This window comes from Mustela nigripes, chromosome 15, assembly GCF_022355385.1.
Source record: "Mustela nigripes isolate SB6536 chromosome 15, MUSNIG.SB6536, whole genome shotgun sequence".
In the NCBI taxonomy this organism is placed as follows: Eukaryota; Metazoa; Chordata; class Mammalia; order Carnivora; family Mustelidae; genus Mustela; species Mustela nigripes.
Window position 1 is genome coordinate 14037913 of NC_081571.1, and position 24720 is coordinate 14062632.

Here is a 24720-nt window from a genome sequence, read left to right on the forward strand (position 1 = left end):
GAGAAGGAAAAAAAAAAGATAGAGAAGACACATGTCACCAACATCAGAAATATAAAGGGACTATCCCTACAAATAGTAGATATTAAAAATAAAAGAGAACATATGAACATATTTGTGCCAATAAACCTGAAAATTTAGGTGAAATGGACAAATTCCTAGAAAAACACAGAAAAAAAGAAAATCTGAATAGTCATAAGTAAGAAAGAAATTTTATCTGTAATTAAAAGTCTTCCTACAAGGAAAACTTTACGAACAGGTGGCTTTACTGTTGAATTTAACATTTGAGAAACAAATTGCATCAATTTTATAAAAAATCCTAAAGAGAAAACAGCTCAAGAGAAATACATCCCAGCATATTTTACCAGACCAGAATAACCTTTTACTAACACCTGCCAAGGATTTAATGAGAAAAAAAATTTAAAGACAATTTTATTGAATAGCATAGATACAAAAATGCAAATAAAATATAAGGAAATTGAATTTAATGATACATAAAAAGGACCATTCCTCATGATCACATTGGCATTATACAAGAACTTCAAGATTGGTTTAATATTCAAATATCCATCAATTTATTAGTATTTAATCATATTAATAGAGTCTCAAGAAGGAAATATGTGATCATCTCAATAGATGCAGAAAAACATTTAGTGAAATTCTACATGTATTTATGAAAGAAACTCCTACCAAAACTAAGAATAGAAAAAGAACATTCTTAGTTAGATAAAGGGTGTCTAAAAAAACCCCTATTATAAACATCATAGTTAATGGTGAATATTGAAAATATTCTGAGATTAGAATGGCCAAAGACGCTTGCTTTCACCACTTCTGTCAACATTATACTGAAGATCATAGTCAATGCATTCGGAAAGGGAAAATTAAATATCAGGAGTGAAAAAGAAGAAACTAGGTTATAGATATAAATGTGAAAGCTTAAAACACTGAAGTTTCTAGAAAATAATACAAGAATACAGGAGGAAATCTTAATCCCTGGGGTCTGAGTAAGGTTTCTTCAACAGGATGCAAAAGTTACTAATTGTAAAGAAAGATCAGTTAATAACTTCACCAAAAGACATACCGTTAGAGTGTGAAAACAAAGCAAAAAATAAAAAATAAAAAGAGGGTAAACAGGCTAGTCACAGAGTGAAAGATGTCTGTAAGATAAATCCTGTACTTTTTGTCTAGAGTATATTAAGAACCCCTTCAGATAAATAAAATAGAGACATTCATAGAAAAATGAGCAAGTGACTTACACAAGCAATTTACAAAAGAGGTTATTTCACTGGCCAATAAACATAAGAAACAGTTCTCAATTATCATATGATCTCACAGATATCTGTGAGAATTTGAGTAACAAGACAGGAATTTGAGAGGAATTTGAGTAACAAGACAGAGATTCAAAGAGGAAGGGAGGGAAAAATGAAACAAGATGAAACCAGAGAGGGAGACAAACCATAAGAGACTCTTAATCTCAGGAAACAAACTGAGGGTTGCTGGAGGGGAGGAGGGTGAGAGGGATGGGGTGGCTGGGGGACAGACATGGGGGAAGGTATGTGCTATGGTGAGAAAATAAATAATAAAAAAAATAATAATAATAAAAGAAAGAAACAGTTCTCAAGCTCATGAGTAATCAGATGCAGACTCACCACAGGAAATATTACCTCAAATCCACCAGAATGGTGGAGATTAAGAAGATGCACGGTGTCAATGAGGAAACAGAGCAAAAGGAGCTCTCATACAAAGCTACAGAGAATAGAAATCGGAATAACCACCTTGGAAAACTCATTGGCTTTATCATTAAGGTTGAACATAGTACACCCTATGACCCAGCCATTGTATTCAGATATGCATTTCATAAAATATATATCCAGTATGCATAACCTAAGACACATACAAAATTGTTCCAAGCAACATCTGGAAACAACCCAGATGTTGATCAGTGTAGAATGAATACATTACGAAGTAATCACATATCAGAATACAGCAGTACCAGTGAATGAATGTGGAAGACTCTCAAACATGAGTTGTGTGAAAGAAAACAGACACAAAATTATATGCTATATACTTCCATTGCACAGAGTTCAAAACAGCCCAAGCTAACCAGTGGTGGTGGAAGTCAGGATAGCCATTCCTTTGGAAAAGGAGAGAGAGGCTGGGGATGGGACAGTGCATAAGGCTGGCTTTGGCTTGGCTGCTAGTGTGGTGTCCTGTGTCTGGTGTTCACACTGGTGTGTTCAGTTACCATAACTCATCATTTACTTGTGAATTATATATTGTGTATCTTACACTCCAATATAAAGTTTCTAAAGCTCAGTAAAAACTGGCTGATTGTCTTTCAAGTTGAACTAACTTTTTAATGAAATGCTATTTTTAAGTCCTTTGTGATAGCATCATTGGGTTTTATCTGCTGCTAATTACTTAAGCCTATGGGGAACAGGGCTGATGATGTTGACCATCCAACTAGAATATTGCTTCCATCTTAACCTCCACCCTGTAGGTAAAACAACAACAAAACAACAAAAAACTAACTTTCCTTCTGCACCTGGTCGCACCAGGCAAGTGAAGGAAACAGAAGGAGACAGGCAAATGTTACTCTCTGACGGGAATATGGCCTCCAAGGCACCAGGCTTCTCCTGGACAAATGTGACCATCCAGTATTTGACAGTAGCTTAAGAAACTGTCAGTAAAGGATCCTACTATTTCTATCTGCTATCATGATCATTTCATGTGAGAGTCTCTGATTAAGAAGAGTTTATTAGGAGGCTCCTGGGTGGCTCAATTAGTTAACTGTCTGCTTTTGGCTCAGGTCATGATCTCAGGGTCCTGGGATCGAGCCCCAAATTGGGCTCAACGGAGAGCCTGCTTCTCCCTCTGCCTCTGCCTCCTGCTCCCTCTGCTTGTGCCATCTCTCTCAAATAAATAAATACATCTTTAAAAAAAAAAAAAGAGTTTATTGGTACTACGTATCTTTTTAAAATATTGCCAGCTATGTTTACTAATCAAGCCCCATAAATATATTCTGATAGTTTTCCTCAGACTTCTATGCATAAAGGCCATCCTTTTATATATTTCATTTTTAACCAAATATATGTATTCTTCAAAAACATTTTAAATGCAATAAGGAAACACTATCAACAAAGTCTTCATTATTTTCATTATACTTTCATTATTTTCATTATACCTTTCAGAATTAAAAATTAATAAGTGAACCCTATATAAGACAGATTTACAGAGAATCTGATTTAGTTTATACATACATTTCAATTTTCAGTTGCATCCTCATAAGAAGAATATGTGGAGTAAAAATTCAGTTGAAGAAACACCTGGCTAGCTCAGTCAGTAGAGCACGTTAACTCTTGATCTTGGGATTTGTGAGTTTGAGCCCTGTGTGGGGTATAGAGATTACTTAAAAATAAAATCTCTTATAAAATTAAGATGAATACTCTGTCTCCATTTTCATTTTACCCAGTTTATATTGGCTAAGCATGATTGTGTGCCTTTCCCTGGAAAAACCTCTCATTAAGCATGAAAATTGCTTTTCTCCATGTTATTCAGGTTCATCAACTTGGCTGTGAAGTTGTCGTCTTGCTATTGGAACTTAATCCTGACCAAATTAATCTTTTTAATTGGGCAATTGACCGATGCTACACAGGCTCCTACCAGCTCGCATCCGGCTGCTTCAAAGCCATAGCAACTGTGTGTGGAAGCAGGTATGAATTCTTGTTAAGTGGAAGGTTCTAGTCAGTGGCAAGTACAGTGAAGGTTGCTCTTCATGATATGAATATGTGAGGGCTGACTGTTTTGCAATTATCTGAGCAGAATAAATTCTAAAGTAATACGCAATGGCCAGTATTTCCTGTAAGTCTGCAGCTACCGTGATTTTTCACATTCTCCAGAAGAGTGATGTGTAGTTATAGCACCCTTCTTATTAATTGCCTGGAAATTCACCAGGACGTCTGAGAGCAGGATTTGAAAATGATAAAGAAGGTACACTGAAGGAATTAAAGGAGTTTCTAGAAGTGTTTGTGACAGGTGGGAACTCTAAGCCCATTAGCCATCCCAAGACCAAACTAAACCAAGGAAGCAACCTGAGAATGTTATATCTCCCTATTTAAAAAAAAAAAAAAAAGAAGAAGAAGAAAGTAAAAGGGGTGCCTGTGTAGCTCAGTCTTTGAGCATCTAACTCTTGATTTCAGCTCAGGTCTTGATCTCAGGGTCATGAGTTCAAGCCCTGCGTTGGGCTCCACCACTGGGCATGGAGCCTACTTAAAAAAAAAAAAAAAAAAATTAATGTTATAGCTCTCTTGTCCAAAACTTCAGAAAGGAAGAAAAGAAAATGTGACACCCTGGGTTCCATGGATTATACTTGTAAAACCACCCTCTCTAATTGTGTAAATTAGTGAGGTCATTCAGCTCTGTAATTTATTTAGTGAAATAATTTCACTATTTCAGTGCAGTAATTTCATAGCTAAAATGAAAGGGTTAATGGAGACCACAAGGTGCATAAGCTGTTCCCAAGAAAGAGCTTATGCATTAGAAACAGAGAAGGCAGCTCAAGTTTATCTTTGAATAGACTCATACAGACTATTGATTCTCCTTTTTAATTAAATGTTGAATTTTAAGGGCGCCTGGGTGGCTCAGTGGGTTAAGCCCCTGCCTTCGGCTCAGGTCATGGTCCCAGGGTCCTGGGATCGAGTCCCGCATCAGGCTCTCAGGGATCCTGTTTCCTCCTCTCTCTCTCTGTCTGCCTCTCTGCCTACTTGTGGTCTCCCTCTGTGAAATAAATAAATAAAATCTTTTTAAAAAATAAATAAATAAATAAATGTTGAATTTTAAGTAGCTATCTTGAGCTACTGGATGAAAGGAATAAAGTGAATTAGTTTTAAATTCTGACCTATTACAACCTATTCAGTTCTAAATTAATAAGAACAGAATATTAGAAAATCTCTACTTTCAATAAACCTAAAATGAGCATGCTGTTTCAAGAGAGAGGTTTCTCTTTAAAATTCTTAGCTTTCATTTTTAAAGGTGGTAGATAACATTTCACATCTAATTTACATGTTCTATAATCTTAATAGTAGAATGTTTATTATACACTTTTATCTCAAAAGTTACAGCAGATGAATATAATCTATACTGTCTGATCTGCCATCATTTTATTTCATGATGTTAACATTATGAGACGATAGTTATACCTATAGAATATTATAGAAATAGCAAAATCTTGCAAAAATCTCTTTCTCCAGAATATTTTTATTTTCAGATATTTTGATATTTTCAAAATAAATCTGTTCACATGACTCTTTGGTTTTGAAAATGTATTTAGAATATGACTTGGACCATAGATTCCCTTTGACAAAAATTAAAACAATAAGTTTCCTTTCTTTGCTGCCTTTCTCCCGGTGAACTCAATGTGAACTATCCTAGTCAAATTTATTTCATTGCATGGCCATCTCATAAAATATTGCACTACATTCCTCGGAGTGAATCTAGGTATTTTTCCTTAAGGAGCACAAATAAATGGCTATGAATTTAGCAATATCATCTCAGTTTTAGTAATATCTCCAGTCACAAAAATATTGAATCATAAAACTTCCCATATTCAGATTTTTTTAAGGTATCATCCCAAACTATTCTGCTTTCTTAGACAAATACTGCAGATCAACTTACATTCATGACCCTCATCTATCCTGCAGGAAGGTTTGAGGGCTAGACTCCGACATCAACACAACCTGTCCCCCGAGACAGTAGCCAACTCTTCTGTCATTTGTCACCACAGGGCATGTCCAGAATTTAAAATTTCAGCTGTGGCTTAAATTTGCTCTCTCTCCTCATAAATTCTCAGTCTGTGTAGTCTAGATAAGCCTCCGGATTTGTTTGAACAATCTTTGCATTTAATGTTTTCAGTACTTTTTGTGAAAGCAATTCTGGTGTTTTAGCTTTTGCTTTGTTTTCCACAAGTTTGCTTCTTAAAAACACCTAGGTACCTTATGTTATGAAATAATATGTTCCTGAAAAGTCATACCTAAACCAGGTCATATTTTATCTTTCTCAAACAAATAATCTGTACAGTAACTCCTACAAGTCATATTCTAAAGTGAAGAAGCTTTCTTGTAAAGAATTATCTCCTCCTTTTCAGATAGAAATGAGCATATGCTGGATTTATTTTTGTAGGAATGTGACAGTTTATAACCAGACTCATTTATTAAGGAACAATTTACAATTGACTATAAAATACTTTTAAAAAACTGAGCGTTTTTTAAAGTGCTCCTCCTAAAAAAATAATAATAATAAATAAATAAATAATAAAGTGCTCCCCCTGAATAAAATTTTCTACTTTTAGTTTTCTGCTTTTAGAATCAGCCATTTTTGCATAATTTAATATATTAATCCCTATATTCATCAGCTGTGATAATGAAAAAAGTAGTTCTCTATGTTCTTTTTTTGTTTCCTTTTATTTCTATAGAGGACTCTGTGAGAGTGTGTGTGTGTGTATTATGAACTTTCTAAAATCTAGACAAAATTGAAACTGTAATTATAACTCTGATATATTTAGTGATATTGGGAAATTTGGAAGTCAGTGTGGATTTTAAATAAGACCAGGAGAAATAAGGATAAAAGTAGAAAGTGGTGGTAGAACTGGCAATATTAATTTTGAAGAATTTTTTATAAAATATGTCTTACATTTGTCGAAAAGCTATTAAGTGCAGCTGAGTACTATAATGTAGCACAAGAGGAAATAGCTCACCTGTCAGGCAGCAATAATTCAAATAACTATTTGACTTTTGTGTGTGCTCTTATTAATTTCCCCTCAACTCCAAATTATATCAGTACTGAACAGATAAAGAAATTGAGAAAGATTACATGGATTTCCAACATTCTAAATCAAGGCAAATAGTATGATTTATATTAAAAGTGTAGGCGGTTTCCAATTAGTGGCTTAACAGAATTCTTCACATTTAATTAAATACTTGAGAGTTCTATTGTTTTTACCCTTATCCTCCAACACACTACTACAATGTATTTAATAAGTGTTTTAGAATAATATATAAGGTTAAAATTTTAATTTATATTTTATTGGTTTTACTTTTGGAGGTAGTTTCTGCTGCCATTGCTGTTTGTATGTCTGCTTTGCTGTAAGCTAACTTCTCATAATCTTTCCTAATTTAAATCAGGCCCAGCAAACTTGAATTATTAAAAGTAGATATCCCACATGTCTTGAGGAAATATCAGCTATCTGTTACCAAGGAAGACAAAGGTAGCTTATGATTCATGAATCCCAGTCACACTCCCTAGCTGGTGATGCATAATCTCATTTGGTTTTGTCAGTCAGCTGGAGTATTCCAAGAGCTCACAGAGTTTAGGAACCTGGGCTCAGAAAACGTGCCATCTTGAGTTTGAATTTAGCTCTGCCTCCAGTCAAGCTCTGTGCTCCTGAGCAAGTTACCATAAACACTTTCTCATTTGTAAAATGGGAATGCTGGTATCATTAGGTTAAGGATTAAATTTAACCTGTCTTTCCTTTTAATATGGTACATGCTAGCGTCAGGAATTGCAACCATGTACAGAAATGCATCAGGATATCTACTAAGGTATTTTAAAACAATGAAAAATAACCTCAAGCCTGTTTATAGAGGGATGAGTAAACAAATCATGGCATTTTTTAAAAAAAGATTTTATTTATTTAACAGAGAGAGACACAGCAAGAGAAGGAACACAAGCAGGGGAAGTGGGAGAGGGAGAAGCAGGCTTCCTGCCAAGCAGGGAGCCTGATATGGGGCTCAAACCCAGGATCCTGGGATCATGACCTGAGCCAAAGGTAGAAGCTTAATGACTGAGCCACTCAGGTGCCCCAAATTATGACATTTTTAATCAAGTCCTTAAAAATAGATCAATGTATCTGAGCACGAGAGCTATCTGTGAACTATGAATCCAATTTCTTGACCTAAGACCAAGCACATACATAGTAGGCACTCTGTAAACACTCTTACTCAATAGCTGTTGGAAGCGGAAAGCTATGATGTAATCCATTCTATCAACTAATGAAATTAGTTTCTCTCCAGAACACCTCAAAATTCTCTGAGCTTTGTCCTTTCATTCTATAGAAGTCAGGGCTAGCGGATATTTCCCAAATTCTTCAAAACCTCCTCTCTTCCAGACCAGGGAAGAAAAAAAAAAGAAAAGAAAAGAAAGAGTTTTATTTTCTGTTTGCTTTCTGAGTTACATCTGCCTTTTATATTTATTTTATGATTTGATTTTTATTCTGAATGATCACAGCTATCTTTATCTTTTATCGTTCCACTGCCTCCATTGAATAATTTAACCACTGAAAGGTATAAGATTTTGTTTCTAAGCCTATTTTAACCATATAAATACAGATGTTTTATTTGTACCCCTTCACTCATTTGAGATCTCATTTTTCGCTTCTCTGGGTTTCTTTCATTTTCTGTCTCTGTGTTGTTATTTCCTTCAATGCTGTGCTCCATAAAGTCCATAGTTCAATCCTAGGCAGCTAATTGAATGTGCCAATGATATAGTCCAGTGCACGGCTCTGCCTAGGAGGGAGATTTTGTCTTCCCTTTTCCTGCCTTTAAATTCCCAGCGATCTAGCAATATTTGCCAGTGTCCTTTTCTTTTGCTTCAAGTTTTTCTTTAAATTCCAGTTAGTGTTCTTTTACATAAAAATGCGTAGGTGTTAAATCTCCATGTTAGAGACAGCAGCATAAGATATCTCTGTTTCTGTGGGGCTCCCAGAATGCACTTTCTCAGTGCATTCCAGATACTGCAGTTTGTTAGAACTCCAAGTTAGACCAGTTATGAAAGTACTGTTCTGGGCTGTCCAGGAAGCTGATAGCACCATGGATAAGTTCGTTCTTTGGAGTCAGACTTTATCCAGGATGCAGTCTAGGTACCACTGGTCAAATACTTTGTCAAGTACTTAATGTACATGAACTTGGTCGAGTACTTAATGTCTCTAAGCCTCTAGGCTTGCCGGGAAGACAAAATAACAAATCTAGGTAAAGGCCTTGGCAGAGTAACCAGCACAGAGTAGGCAGGTCATAACATAAATGTTATCCATCGTTCTTCATTATCCTCACCACAGCATGTACACGGGCTTTCCCTCACTTCTCATCTGACAAATCAACCTTATGCTTTTTTGCTCATTTAATAACAAAAGTTTTCAAGTAATCCAATCAGGAAATGGGCAAAAGACATGAACAGACATTTCTGCAAAGAAGACATCCAGATGGCCAACAGACACATGAAAAGTGCTCCACATCACTCGGCATCAAGGAAATACAAATCAAAACCACAATGAGGGGGCACCTGGGTGGCTCAGTGGGTTAAAGCCTCTGCCTTCGGCTCAGGTCATGGTCTCAGGGTCCTGGGATTGAGCCCCGCATTGGGCTGTCTGCTCCGTGGAGAGCCTGCTTCCTCCTCTCTCTCTCTCTCTGCCTGCCTCTCTGCCTACTTGTGATCTCTGTCAAATAAATAAATAAAATCTTTAAAAAAAAAAACAAAAAAAACACAATGAGATATCACCTCACACCAGTCAGAATGGCTAAAATTAACAAGTCAAGAAATGACAGATGTTGGCGAGGATGCGGAGAAAGGGGAACCCTCTTACACTGTTGGTGGGAATGCGAGCTGGTGCAGTCACTCTGGAAAACAGTATGGAGTTTCCTCAAAAAGTTGAAAATAGAGCTACCTTATGACCCAGCAACCGCACTACTAGGTATTACCCTAAAGATACAAATGTAGTGATCCGAAGGGGCATGTGTACCTGCATGTTTATAGCAGCATTGTCCACAATAGCCAGACTATGGAAAGAACCTAGATGTCCATCAACAGATGGATGGATAAAGAAGATGTGGTATATATATACAATGGAATACGATGCAGCCATCAAAAGAAATGAAGTCTTGCCATTTGTAATGATGTGGATGGAACTAGAGGGTATTATGCTTAGTGAAATAAGTCAGAGAAAGACAATTATGATATCTCTGATATGAGGAATTTGAGAGGCAGGGTAGTGGTTGTGGGGGATAGGGAAGGAAAAAATGAAACAAGATGGGATCTAGAGCAGACAAACCATAAGAGACTCTTAATCTCAGGAAATAAACTGAAGGTTGCTGGGGTTTGGGGGGGTGGTTAGGGATAGTGTGGCTGGGTTATGGACATTGGGGAGGGTGTGTGCTATGGTGAGTGCTGTGAAATGTGTAAGCCTGATGATTCACAGACCTGTATCCCTGGGGCAAATAATACATTATATGTTAATAAAAAATAAATAAATGTTCTAGGGACACCTTGATAGCTCAGTTGATTAAACATCTGCCTTAGGCTCAGGTCATGAGCCCAGGGTCCTCAGTAGGAAGCCTGCTTCTCCTGCCTGCTGGTGCTCGCTCTCTCTTTGACAAATAAATAAAAACTTTAAAAAATAATAAATTTTTTTAAAGTTCTAGAAAAGTAATCATTTTGGAATGCAAATTAGTAAAGCCATTTTGGACAGCAATATGGCATTATCTACCAAAACTTTAAATGTAGCCCTTTGACCCTGCATGACCTCTTCTAAAAATCTGTTCTAAAGAAAGAACATTTGGTGTTATAACATTGAAAAACACTGTAACTATGAAAAATGAAAATAACCTTTAAATGTCTGCAAATGCAGGTCAAAGTCTGGGCTTCTCAGGAAACAGACACAGGGTGGAGATTTGAGGGCAGGATGTTAATTAGGGAATGCCCTTGGGGTCAATATCTAGGGGGAAGTGAAGGAAGCAGGACTGAGCAGAGAAAAAGAGACCTCCACCAGTCCCACAGGGGCTGCTGCTAGTTGTGGGCATGACCTTGACTTAGGTAAATTTCTTTGGCCGAAGGCAGTTCCCAGAGAGGGATTCAGCCAGAGATCTCAGCCTCCAACACTAGTTGGAGGATTGAGTGCCTCAGTCCTGAAAGGGAGATCCAGGTAGCACACCGCAGCATCTGCTACAAGGTTGGTTATTTATGGTATAACCTTATTGTGGAATACTGTACAGCTGTTAAGAAGAGTGGGGAAAGGCTCATTCACTGAAAAGGGTCATCTCCAAACAATGCACATGGGTATAATCACATTTATGTTGACAATCCTGTGAGATAGGGAAGAGTACTTATTTATATACACACTTTAAAAAGGGTGGTTGCCTCCAACAGTTGGGGGAAAGAAAGGAAGTGAGCATTTCCACATTTTATTCTGTACATTTACCTACACTCAGCACCAACTCACCAGCTGTGTGAGTGAGCCGTTTTCAGAATACTCTGGCCTTATGTGCTGTTTGAATGTTTTTTTGAAAGTTGCATTCATGTGTTACTAATAAGATAAAAAATTAAATTTGATTAATATCAAAAATAAGAAATGAAAACTATCCTTTCTCATGTATTTAACAAGTGCTCACTATAATCTCTTACTAAGCTTACTGGAAGGTGGACATATATTCATAATAATATGATGCCTTTCTTGAAGGATGATTGTTCAAAAACAGAACTTCTTAGGCAATTATAATTATATTATAGAATCAAAAAAAGAACCCACAAGAAAACAATCACTTTTTTTTTTTCACCTTCAAGCCATCTTCTTCTGCTTTCTGAAGTTTGCCTCAAGATAAATGTCACTCACTCACTCACTACCTATGGACCATTTCCTAATTGTTTATTTCACCAAGAGTTTTCTATCTATGACCTCTCTTCCACTGGAAAAAAACCATACAGACTTTTTAAGTCATCTTTAAAGAGTATTATGTAGCAAGAAAAGAAAATGTATTTAAGTTCCGTGTTCCATTTGATTATACTGCTAGGAGCCACATCACCTTTTGGCTGGGTTCCTACTCCCCACCCCCAGTTTCCATCCCAGGCATGCGATCAATTACCAGATCCTGCCCGTTTTCTCTCCTTAGTGTTTTTCAGATCTTGTCCTCTCCTTTCTGCCTCTACCATTCTTGCCCTAATTCACACATCAGTTCCCCTTTGGAGTATTGCAACAGCTCCCAATATCGACCCCCTTACGAATCCTTTCTCTGCAGAGCACACAAGAGTGCTTCATCAAAAGCGATGTCATTGCCTCACTCCCCTACTGCAAATCCTGTAGGATCTTTTTAACTTTTAGGATGAAGTCCATCAGCTGGTTATCTTCGGAAACCTAGTCCCATCTTCTGTTCCTCTACTAACTCTTTTACTCGGTCTGCTACACAGAGACTCTTTCCTTTCCAGAAGGGATCTTGCTGCTTCCTTCTTGTCATTTTCAAAATGCGGTTGTCTCTGCTTGGAACACTCCCCTGTGTTACCCTTTCCATGACCTGGCTAATGTCTCCTGGCTCTGCAAATATCAGTTTACTTGTTTCCTCCTGGAAAAGGCTTCTGTCACCCCAAGTCTGGCGTAGGTGTCCCTCATCGGGATTCTGTAGCTTGCTGTGCCTACTCTCATCATGACTAGATCATATAGATTATCTCCCTAACTATATAGTAAGTCTCCCTTAGAGGAAGAGACCAGCCTTACTTAACTTAGTGTCATGAGTACTGTACAATTGTTCCTGGTATATGTATGGTGATTCCTATGTTTAGATGGATTGAATGAAAATATTAAATCTGTGAGCTACTGAGAAATATAAACATATCATCTTCTGTTCTTTCTATTTTTATTTGGTTTTCATTAAAATCTATTTACATTAGATAGGTATTTCTGTGTTCAATTATCCCAGTGCAACAATATTCAATTTTAAACAAAAATAGAGCTATCTCTCTTCTCCTAATAAACAGCAAAAGAATGGGGGGAGGGGAATGGCCAAGTGGGAAAATGGGCATTAAAATGTCATTAGTAAGTGTGACTGAGGTCAGTCTCTCTCTAGAATTTTGAGAGGTAATGATTTATCACGATGACTAACCAGGCTGTCTTATAAACTGTGGTTTGTTTTTTTGTTTTTGTTTTCTGTTTTAGGAACTATCCCTTCGACATAGTGACATTGTTAAACCTTGTTCTATTCAAGGCCTCTGACACCAATAGAGAGATCTATGAAATCGCCACGCAGCTCATGCAGGCATGTATCATCTACTTACACAGAAACTTCAGAGAGAGGGTGGTTGATACCTGGACGGCTGCTGATTGCTGTGCATCGCTGGTGGGGATATAGTAGCAGTGAGAAGACCGTGACATAACCTTCTCTAAGCACGGGAACTAACTGATGCTTTACCTTTAATACTATATGATGCATTTATTACTTTTGTTACTATGAAGCTTGATGAAACATAAATCCTCCTGAGACTGCCAGCCAATGTTTTTTCATGCCATTTCTCACTTTCCTACCTCTCTCTAGATCCTTGAAGCCAAGCTTTTTGTGTACTCAAAGAAAGTTGCTGAACAGAGACCTGGCAGTATTCTCTATGGAACACATGGCCCATTGCCACCCCTGTATAGTGTGTCACTAGCGCTCCTGTCATGTGAACTGGCCAGGATGTACCCTGAGCTCACGCTTCCACTCTTCTCAGGTACCATGCAAAGACACATGTGATCATTTCTGCACAAAGTTATCTCCCCTTTACTTTATTTTACTTTATTTTATTAAGAGAACAAATCTGCATTTTTATTTATTTACTTTTCAGCAAGTTTAAATCCCTGAGGGGTACATTGTCACATGGATTCTGTGTCTGGCAGCCTTAGCAGGAAGGTTGCTTCAGAATTTGGACCGAACTGTGTGGCTGTTTCCATGAGGCCAAGTTACCTTACCCCAGATTACTCTGGTTTTATTGGGTTTACCACTAGGATTCACTGTGTTGTTCCTTGGTTTGTACACATAAGAGTATCTCCTGTCTAGAGAGAATTTAGTTTCATCTCAAGCATAAACATCCTCAACTGGGAGAAGAGCTGTGTGTTCCTTCTGGTTCCGGAGACCCCTGTTATAGCCAGCAAAAATGGAAAATGGCCTTGGACCACAGGCTTCGAGAGAACATTTGTTTTTTTAGGAGTCCTGTTACCAGCAGGCTTCCACAAGCTTCAAAATAGTGGAAAGAGATCAGGGAGACTGGAATCTTCCTTTTTCAAGTCAGTATCATTTTGGAGTCAAATTATTGATATTAAATTCATAGATCATATTGCTTTGGACTAACTCCACTTACATATAAAAGTCAATTCTGGAATACATTTAAATATTTAAAAATGTGTTTATCTAAAATAGCATAGGTTTATCTAATATAAATAGGACAAATGCAGAGATGCTCAGATTTAGTCATAAACCTTCTAAATAACTTACATGTGTAAAATTTCCCAAATAAGTTAAATATGTGTGGCATAATTTCTAATACATATGAATCACCACAAGTTGGTCTTCGTGGTGTTGGGGATGGTGTTTTATACCTTGTTTGTTGCTACATACATAGGTTGTTGAGAGTTCAGATTTTTAGCACATCTTTACAAGTAGTCTTTGTGAGTAATTTTTGTAAAAAAATCACCTTTAAGGAATTACATTTGTTGATTTAAGTTCCTGCCTGAGGAGCACCATGCTAAGGGGCTGATTTTGGTCTCTGTTGGTCCTCTTTTTCCATCTGTGTTATCAGGATCTCCATCCACATCCTCCTCCATCCCCCCACCCCACCCCACCCCTGCCCAACATCCTCTGCTTACAGTCCTCAACCCTGCAATCCACCCACTACTCAAAACCAAATATACACAGCACTTCTCCACTAAAACTTCTCTGCTCAGCTGTCCTAAAAATAACTGCTGATAAGTTTCCATCCATTGAGTGGTCTATATTAGGCACTTTATGTATACTTCATTTATCATTTCATTTCTGCAACCCCACAAGTAGTGGTTAGAAATGAGGCTCCGGGTTTGACAGCCTGGGTTCATCCCTGGCCCTGCCATTTGCTGGCTGTTTAACCTTGGGCAAGTCATGGAACCTCTAAATTCCATGTCCTTATTGGCAGTAATAACTACTTCAGAGGGTGCAAGGATTAAAACAAGCTGATAAACCCAAGCAGTTCGCTTAGTGCTGGCTTGGAATCACCACCACCACCACCACCATCACCACCACCACCACCATCACCACCACCATAATCACTCTTCCTATTTTACAGATGAGATGCTAAGGCTTAGTGACATTAAATAATAGGAACTCTTTCACCAATAATAAAAAAAAAAAAACCTCCCCTTCTTCCAAACTTGCTTTCCACCTTTTCATCCAAGAACCTTCTACTCCCATCTCACTTGATCTTTTACATGCCACGCCCTTTTGTCCATCCTTGCTTCTGTGCATGCTTCCCTTTTCCAGAAATGGCCCTTCTCTCCTTCTCCCTAATTCCAGTCTTCCTGAAGACCTAACTGAAAATCTGGGGTGCCTGGGTGGCTCAGTCATTTAAGTATCCAGCTCTTGGTTTCTGCTCAGATCATGATCTCAGGGTCATGAAATAAAGCCCTGAGTCAGGCTCTGCACTCAGAGGGGAGTCTGCTTAAGATTCTCTCCCTCTTCCCCATCAAATAAATAAGTTAATTGGGGAAAAAAAAAAAAAGACAATACCCAGGGTGCCTGGGTGGCTCAGTTGGAAGGACATGCAACTCTTGATCTTCAAGTCAAGCCCCATGTTGGTTGTAGAGATTACTCAAATAAATAAACTTTTTAAAAAGTCGGGGAGCACCTGGGTGGCTCAGTCAGTTAAGCATCCAATCCTTGGTTTTGGCTCAGGTCATGATCTTAAGGTTGTGAGCTCAAGCCACATGTCATACTCTGCGCTCAGCCCAGAGTCTGCTTGAGTTTCTCTCTCTCCCTCTCCCTTTGCCCTCCCACCTCTCTAAAATAAATAAATATATCTTATTAAAAAAAAAAAAAAAGACTTAATTGAAAATATGCTTCTGCTGTGAAAACCTCTCCATCTATCTGCAACAGAATTAGTCATATCCTTGTCCCATACCTAAAACAGTGGGGGGATTCCAGAAAAGACTTCCTGATAAACTAGTTCACATCAACCAACATTTGAGAGCCACCTCTGTGCCAAGTGCTGTGCTTAGATTATAGGAACACAGATGTGAATAAAACAGTCTCTTTTACATCAGTGGGTCATAATCTGGGAATAAGTAAAGATATGCAGTCATCTGGTTTGATAACAGAGAAGCAGGTGCAATTATTAAAAAAAAAAAAAAGGCACGTTCTGTGTATGAGATAGAAGACAACAATTATTGGGCCAAGAATATCAGGCAAGACCTCCTAGAGAAGTTGGTGTCTGAGCTGCAGTTGGAAAGAGGAATAGACATTTGCAAAGCAGGCAACTAACTGACATTAGAGTTGATAAGTAGATAGGTATTACAGACCAAGGAAATAGCACATGGATTGACTTAGAGGTAGAAAACATGCTGCATTCCAGAGATGATGTAGTGTTCGGTTTGGCTACTACAACATGCAGGAATGGGAGAAAGCTAGAGATGATCACAGGCAGACAGAGAGGCAGAAGTCAAGTTTTGGAAGGCTTTGCATTGTACCATAAGCAGTTTGTGGGACAGTGACTGCTAGGTGCTCCTTGAAACCCCTCAGAGCCCTGGGAACAGGGAGAGCCTCCACCAACCTGCTTGGGTTCTGAAAGCCAGTGAAAGCCACTGGCCAGTTTAAAATAAGAGAGGGGGACAAGAGAGCAAAATGCACTTTAGAAAGACTAACTGTCTGAGGGATGGATGAAAGAGTATCCATTTAGACCACATATATTGTGGTCTAAAGAGAGAGGATCAGTTGAGGAACAATGACAGTGGTCCACAGAGGAAACTATGAAGGCCTGAACTAAGACAGCCCCATGAGAATAGAAAGGGGAGACCAGAGTCAAGTGCTTCCAGGCAGGGTATACAGAAGGAAGTCCCTGGTACGATATGTGGGAGGTAAGGCGTGATAACCCCACCTCGAGAGCAAGGCCAGGGAGAAGGGGAGGCTAAGGACAAAACAGAGATCATGAACGCTGCTTGGGTTATTGAGGGTAGGTGTCTGTCAGACATCCCTATGTGGAGACAGACCAGTGTCAAGGGAAGGCCAAAAGTAGGACTCATGGAAGAATAGAAGATAGAACCAAGGCAACAGATGAGATCATGAGTGAAGTGAGCACTGAGGGAAAGAACGCACTCAGACCCCCAGCTTTTGAGGACTGCGCCCAGAAAGAGTGAGGGAACAGACAGGGATGGAGACCCATCCAGAGAGGAAAGAGAACACCTAGAAGGTGGGCATCATGGAAACCTAGAGAAGAAAGGATATTGGAGGAGTGAGTGAGCAGTCTACAGCCTTGAATGGATCAGAGAGATCCCAGGAGTTAAGATCTAAACATTACCGTCTGGACCTCACAATTCACAATTACTGTTAACTGTCAGTAGTTTCTGCAGAGAAAGAGCAGCAGAAGCCACATCTCAGTGGCGTTGCTGAGAAAGCAGGAAAAAGAGAAGAGGGAGTGACAGTGGAATTTGAAGAGTCTGAGGGTGAATGGGATTTGAGCTTATTTTTTGCCCAAGAGGGAACAGCTGGTAACGGGCCGGACAAATCCAGGAAGAGGCGGTAAATAGTACAGCAAGTTTAAGAAAAACAGAAGCTCATACAATGAGTGACATGTTCAATCTAAGTTTTTCTTCAAGAATTGACTGTAGGGCTATTTTGATTTATGAAGAATAACTTTTTAAAAATAACATGGAAAAAGGACATTATAGAGATTTTCTAGCTCTTGTTTTCCCTGCTTCTACTATTAAAAACCCTGTGGTGAGATTTTTATTGCCTATACTGTCAGATGAGTTAATTCCTTGGAAGTTGCCAGAAACTGTACTGAGCAGCCCACCGACGTCCTCTCACTTGCCTCCTTGCCCTTCTGAAGGACCTCTACAATCCTGGCCCTCATTAGGGTGCCTCCCCCCGACACACATCGGTTGGACCTTGGGCCTGACAGACAAGATGTAATAAACATCATAGATAAGCAAATCATGTGATGTGTTAGAAGGTAATCATTGCCTCAAAAAGACTAGAGGTTTTATGGCACTGTTAAAAAATGTATTTTTAATAGTGGTTGTCCCTCCTATTGGAAGGATTTATTCCCCTCCAAATTCCCTATCCTTTTCTAGCAGAGTTAAAATAGTTCTTTTGCTATCACATGCCCTGAATCCATGTAACCAGAAGGCTTTTCCCTCACCGAACCCATATAGCACTCAGTTTGTTCCTCTCCGTGTCCTTTGTCACTTGCCACCTCGCCCCAGAGTTACCTCTCAACATATTTTGCCTCAGACTCTCCTCCTCAGGGACATGAACTGAACCTTGAGTCCTTGCTGGCTCCATCGTGCCCAGCACAGTGGCTTGCCCCTAGAAAAGGCCCCATGTATTGAACAAATACAGGTTCTGGGATCTGAAGGATCTGGATATATGTTGTAAAAGTTCATCGTATCAGTCATCACATCCATAAAGTTTAGAAATTAAGTCAATTTTGACATTTTGAGCTACATGGAACATCACAGCTTTACTCTGATTATTGTGGTCCAGAATTAAATAGATTGATAGTCTTCAAGATTAAAAAAAAATGATAATTGTAATTTTAGGAAAAGGGCCAAATCAATTAAAGCTACTGTTTCAAGGATCTAGTGGATTATGTTTGTATAATTCCTGGCATCTGTGTTGTTCTACTGTTTAGCGGCCAAGAGCTCTCTGAAGGAGATTACATGCCACGCTGGGTAATCTCAAGGGCATCAAACCATGCTTTCGGAGTTCCCTTAGAACAAAACCGTTTCCTCTCTTGATGTTAGAAATAAAAGATTACAGGCAGCTTGCCGCCCATAGGTAATGCTGTGCTTTTATTTCTAAGGAAAGCTTATTCAGATCACAACATTAAATGCTGCTGGCCGTGAAACAAGGCATAAATGCTATCACAGAAAATCATGGTGAACTCACTGGGCTGGATGTCCAGTTTTACCCTTCTGATTCCTGTGTTTCATAAAATGATGTGCAGCACGGAGCCTGCAGCTGCCACATAGCTGGCAGTTTTCAAGTCCATTCCGTGAGCATGAGTCCACACACTGGAGGTTCAGTGACTTCTCAGTTTCACTGAGAAGAACTCATGGAGGACACTTGGTAAACTATCAGAAGAGTGGAAAGATAATGGTCCTTGTCATAACAGTCCCAACCACTGCTTATTAAGAGCCTCCTGGGTGCCCAGCGCTGTGCTCAGCATGCAATATACCTGATGATCCTCTCTCCTGATCCTCACAGTGGCCCATTCTACAGATGAGGAAACTGAGGAACAGAGAGGTTAAATAACTAAAACAGAATTTCCTGTGTGGAGGAGCTGGGATCTAATCACATGTCCTTCTGATTCTGGGCCCCGTGTTTTGTCCGCCCTGATGCCCCTCTTCCATGGTAGTGGATTAGAATTCACGAAGCCTCACACCTCACTCCACCGTGACCAAGCCCGTGCTTCTCCTGCTGTGCTCTCTGACCACCCTCCGCAGAGCACCAGATGTAGCTGGAAGATTCCGAGGCCTTGGGGAGCTACTGTATATGAAAATGCTTTTTTGTACACTGACGTCACTGTTTGATCTGGCAGTTGGTGTAAATAGCTCCGTTTTATTTGACGAGCTAATGCACGGCTCTGTGTCCCTGCCCTTCTCTTTAGAGGTCAGCCAGCGGTTCCCCACGACACACCCAAACGGGCGTCAGATCATGCTCACCTACCTGCTTCCTTGGCTGCACAACATCGAGCTGGTGGACAGCAGGCTCCTGCTCCCAGGCTCAAGCCCCAGCAGCCCAGATGATGACGTCAAGGACCGGGAAGGGGAAGTGACTGCTTCCCACGGCCTGAGAGGGAGTGGCTGGGGCTCCCCAGAAGCTACGTCACTGGTCCTGAATAACCTCATGTACATGACAGCCAAGGTAAACTCCGAGGATCCCTGCCTCAGGAACACGGCTCTGCCGTCCAGGAAACCCCTGGGTTACTCAAAACCTGTGCTGCGCAGTCAGGGCAAGTGGCACTTACCATTCAGAATCTCACGAGCAGGTCCTGGACTGTGGTGTGGGTTGCACAGCCATGTGAATGTACTTCGTGTTGCTGAACCGTATGCTTAAAAAGGGCAAACTTTATGTTATGGGCATTTTATCACAATTATTAAAATTAATAAAAATAATAACTCGAACATATTAAAAATCATGACAGTAAGTATGTACATGAGTGATTGGATGCATGATAAGTTGCTGAAAAATGGCATCTCCCTGAGGAATGGCCCTGTCTCCCCTTCTTAGGATTTTGACATGGTCATGACCCTTACGACGACTTTTAACCAAACATTTTGCATCCTGCCGTTTTTCCCACATGTCTCCCGGGCCGGTTTTTCTCTTGTGTGTTACAGTACGGAGATGAAGTTCCTGGGCCAGAAATGGAAAATGCTTGGAATGCTTTAGCCAACAATGAGAAATGGAGCAACAACCTGAGGGTCACCTTGCAGTTCCTGATCAGCCTGTGTGGGGTTAGCAGTGACACGCTTCTCTTGCCCTATGTAAGTGGCCCTCGGACTGTCAGGAGTCTCTGCTCCTTTCGGTTGTATCTGCAGCTGCGGGTGAGAATGTGCTTTTGACTTTAAGTAAAATGGAGATATTGAGTTTGTCAGTCAAGCTACTCTCCCAGGAGCTCATCTGCATATTACTGAGGGTGTCCTTCCCCCTGAGAAGCAGGCTGCAATATCCTAGGGACACCTGTCATCCTCTTTCTAAGCCTTTGGATACAGAAACTTGTGAATTAAGGGGTGGATATTTTCCTAACAGTTACTAAAAGCTGCCTTCTGTAAACAGTAGACCGAATATGTAGGAGAAACTCAGTAACACATTAATTATGACTAATATAAATGTTCGGTATTTCCATCTTGATGCTCTTAAAATGGAATAAAAAGGGAGAGTATCTAGGGACGCCTGGGTGGCTCAGTTGGTTGGACGACTGCCTTCGGCTCAGGTCATGATCCTGGATTCCTGGGATCGAGTCCCGCATCGGGCTCCCAGCTCCACGGGGAGTCTGCTTCTCCCTCTGACCTTCTCCTCGCTCATGCTCTCTCTCGCTGTCTCTCTCTCAAATAAATAAATAAAATATTTAAAAAAAAAAAAAAAAAAAAGGGAGAGTATCTAGGTGTTTCTCTTCAAATGTAGGTGTTAGGAGAAATGAACAGAGAGGAATCTTCCTGAGATACGTGATATTTAGTGTTTGTATTTAAAGGTGATCTGATCAATAAAACAATAGCATTTTTAAAACCCTAACTCACATGTGCAACTGATGAAGCATCAAAAACTAATGATGTACTGGGGCGCCTGGGTGGCTCAGTGGGTTAAGCCGCTGCCTTCGGCTCGGGTCATGGTCTCAGGGTCCTGGGATTGAGTCCCGAATCGGGCTCTCTGCTCAGCAGGGAGCCTGCTTCCCTCTCTCTCTCTCTCTCTCTCTGCCTGCGTCTCCATCTACTTGTGATTTCTCTCTGTCAAATAAATAAATAAAATCTTAAAAAAAAAAACCACTAATGATGCACTATGTGTTGGCTAATTGAATTTAAATTAAAAAAAATTTTTTTAAATAAAATAAATTAGAACCTAACTCAGTTGGCATTTGTGTGCTGTTGGTTCTTGTGAGAGATTTTCTGCCTGCCTGCTCTTTTGAACCACCTAAGCCCTACTGTGGCTTCCAGGCCTCAGGTTGGACCGCGAGGGCCACAATAATGCAGAGCTTTAATCCAAACTTACTTTAAAAAAATTTAAAACCCTACAGGTAGCTAAAATACCATGGTTTTCATGGGAGTAGAGAATAGCAGAGACTGGGTTCCTTATTTAAACAAAAATAACTAGCAGTGTTCCCCCATGGTTTGTATGAATAAACTACTTTCTAGATAAGGCCTTAGCCAGCAAGTTTTCAGCTGAGAGAGAATTCATGTGCCCTAAAGGTAACTTTTGTAAACATGGCCATTAGGGAAGATAAGGCCTTTAACGTGTACTCCTGTCAAACAGGCATGTGAAGAGAGGTGAATTTTAATCCAGACACTGGAGACCATGGAGCCAAGCTATGAGGGTGGGGAGGACATGTTCGTGGAGAGGAACTGGTAACATTTAGCATGCTTGTGGGCGAGGCTCTGGAAGATATCCCTCGTGTTCTGTTTCTTCTCAGATTAAAAAGGTGGCAATCTACTTGTGCCGTAACAACACTATTCAGACCATGGAAGAGCTTCTTTTTGAGCTGCAGCAGACGGAGCCGGTGAATCCCATTGTCCAGCACTGTGACAACCCGCCCTTCTACCGCTTTACAGCCAGCAGCAAGGCCTCCGCAGCGGCCTCTGGTAGGGGAAGTGCAGCAGGGTGGACATCTTGTCTTAGATCTCTGGGGTTTTCTGTATGGAGAGCACTGAAGGGATGAAAGTATATGTGTGTGCCACTTTTCCCTTATTCCTGTGTAAACTTTCACTTCAGAGATGGCTTCAGGGGCACCTGGGCGCTCAATTGGTTAAGCATCTGCCTTCAGCTCAGGTCATGATCCCGGAGTCTCAGGATCAAGTCCTCATTCAGGCTTCCTGAATGAGGGAGTCTGCTTCTCCTTCTCCCTCTGCCCACCCCCTGCTCGTGCCTGCATGTGTGTGTTCTCTCTATTTCTCTCTCACTCTCTCTCAAATAAATAAAATCTTAAAAAGGATGGTTTCAAAATAGCTGAGACTTGTTAAGGGCCTCATCAATTTAATGAAATTATTTTGTAAGGGTGACCAGCAGTCAGTGACCCAGGACTGGTAAGCCATGGAGCTTTGTACTTCAGGCTGATCCCTGGCAGGACATGGCAATCACTCGGGAATCTCCTTTATGGACCCTCCTTCTTATATCTATGGAATTTTCTTGGCTAATGGTTGCCCAGAGTTAACTAAAATGCCCCTCAACAATATTATCCCTTTCAATAAATCAGCTTCTCAGCATCATTTTATGAAATATATAATGTCGTCCTCAAGTTCCTTGAAGCAGGCTTCCCTTTGACTTTTCTAATATAATAACTGCCTCCAAACCTCTCTTCTCCCCCCTGGTCTCTCATCCCCTCTATTTGCCCTGTGCCTGCTGCCAGAGCATGTTCCCTCAGGGAAGCAGTAGCCCAGGGATCAGAAGCTCTAGGTACTTGGACTTGCTTCACTAACATTAGTTTAATAACTCCTGGACCCAGAAATACTAAAGCAGCTAGCAGCAGGGTCAGCCACTATAAATAAGCTCATTACCTAAGTGGTCAGGAAGAAAGTGTTTCAAGAATGTTGTAGCCTCACTTTATAAAAGAGTTGAGGAATTTGGTTTGACCCTAACAGATGTCTGGGATTCTCCCATTTCAGTGGTGAGGGCTTGGAAGATTCTTTAGAATGTCTGAGATTATACAGAAGATGTAAGGAGTCTTTCAAACATGAGATTTTGTTAGAAATCCTTCACTGTAATTACTTGAGAACCGGGCTTAACCCTTCCCCCCCACCACCACATTTTTTTCTAATCCTACCTACAGGAACCACCTCCAGCAGCAACACGGTGGTTGCCGGCCAAGACAGTTTCCCAGATGCTGAGGAGACCAAGATATTGAAAGAATCTGATGAGAGGTTGGTGCACTAATTTGGCTTAATATCCGGTATGACTTTCAGCAATAGACTACACAAAGGCATCAGTAAGAGTTTGTGGTGTTTCATAAATTACACACACACACACACACACACACACACACATTGTTCTTAGCTTTTAGAAACACAAACTGACTCTGATTCTGCTCTGTATATCCTTAAAGATGATTTCTCCCTGAGAAAAGCCAGAGAAGAGAGAGATTAAGAGGGATGTCATTCTGGTGGTCGAAACCCACTTACCACAGAGCTTACTAAAAACCACTCGTTCTGTTAGTGGGCAAAGACCATCTGGAATTAGAGGGAATTTCCATGTGAAATTCTAAGATCTGATTATGGACTGATTACTTAGAGATTGAGTAGTTGTCTTGAGGTGAGTTCTATGAATGTCATCATTTTTATTACATCTCGACATGGTCAAATTTGGTTAACCAACAACGCTGCCTTTTCCTGCTAAAAGAAGCCTCTAGTCCCTTCACATTAGCTCTTTTATGGCATTTCTCTTGCCCCTTTTCACTGCTTAGAGGCTAACTCATAAATAAGTAAAATCTGCATCACCATTTCCTGCGGTTAATTGTGAAGAACAGAGAAACAAACAAAAAGAAATAAATAGGACTCAAAAAATAAAACTTAGATGGGGTGCCTGGGTGGTTCAGTAGGTTAAGCATCTGACTCTTATTTTCAACTCAGGTCATGACTTCAGGGTCCTGAGATCCAGCCCTGTGTTGGGCTCCGTGCCCCATGGGGAGTCTGCTTAAGTATTTTCACTCTTTCTCTCCCTCTACCCCCCCAGTCTGTGCCCTAAATAAATAAATATATTTTTAAAATCTTTAAAAATAAAAACTATTTTTACTTTTAAATAAATATAATGATTTATATTTATTTATATGTTTATTAATTATTATGTTAATGTATTATAATATATTATATAATAAATATATGAATTATATTATATATAGTCATTTATAATAATAAATTATTGTATTTATTATATATTATATATACATATTTATTATATTATTATATATATTTATTCTCATGGGTGTTGAAAACTCTTTAGGCTGACCATTTTCTAATGAAAACTCCCGAGGAGCCCTTTCACTTAAGAAATC

The 24720-nt window shown here is 39.7% G+C and overlaps 1 protein-coding gene and 1 pseudogene across 4 annotated transcripts in view; one reads left to right on the forward strand and one right to left on the reverse strand.

The window, feature by feature from the left end:
• The window catches only part of FRY (FRY microtubule binding protein), a 439393-nt gene that overhangs the window by 335157 nt on the left and 79516 nt on the right, over window positions 1–24720 (forward strand). For all 4 annotated transcript variants that reach the window (XM_059378057.1, XM_059378054.1, XM_059378056.1 and 1 more), the window contains 7 exons: window positions 3556–3710; window positions 12965–13064; window positions 13341–13512; window positions 19633–19889; window positions 20363–20509; window positions 22150–22318; window positions 23503–23593. In XM_059378057.1, coding sequence (XP_059234040.1) covers window positions 3556–3710; window positions 12965–13064; window positions 13341–13512; window positions 19633–19889; window positions 20363–20509; window positions 22150–22318; window positions 23503–23593 — 1091 coding nt within the window. The remainder of the gene's footprint in view (window positions 1–3555; window positions 3711–12964; window positions 13065–13340; window positions 13513–19632; window positions 19890–20362; window positions 20510–22149; window positions 22319–23502; window positions 23594–24720) is intronic.
• LOC132002925 (large ribosomal subunit protein eL33-like) lies at window positions 13632–18305 on the reverse strand (annotated as a pseudogene).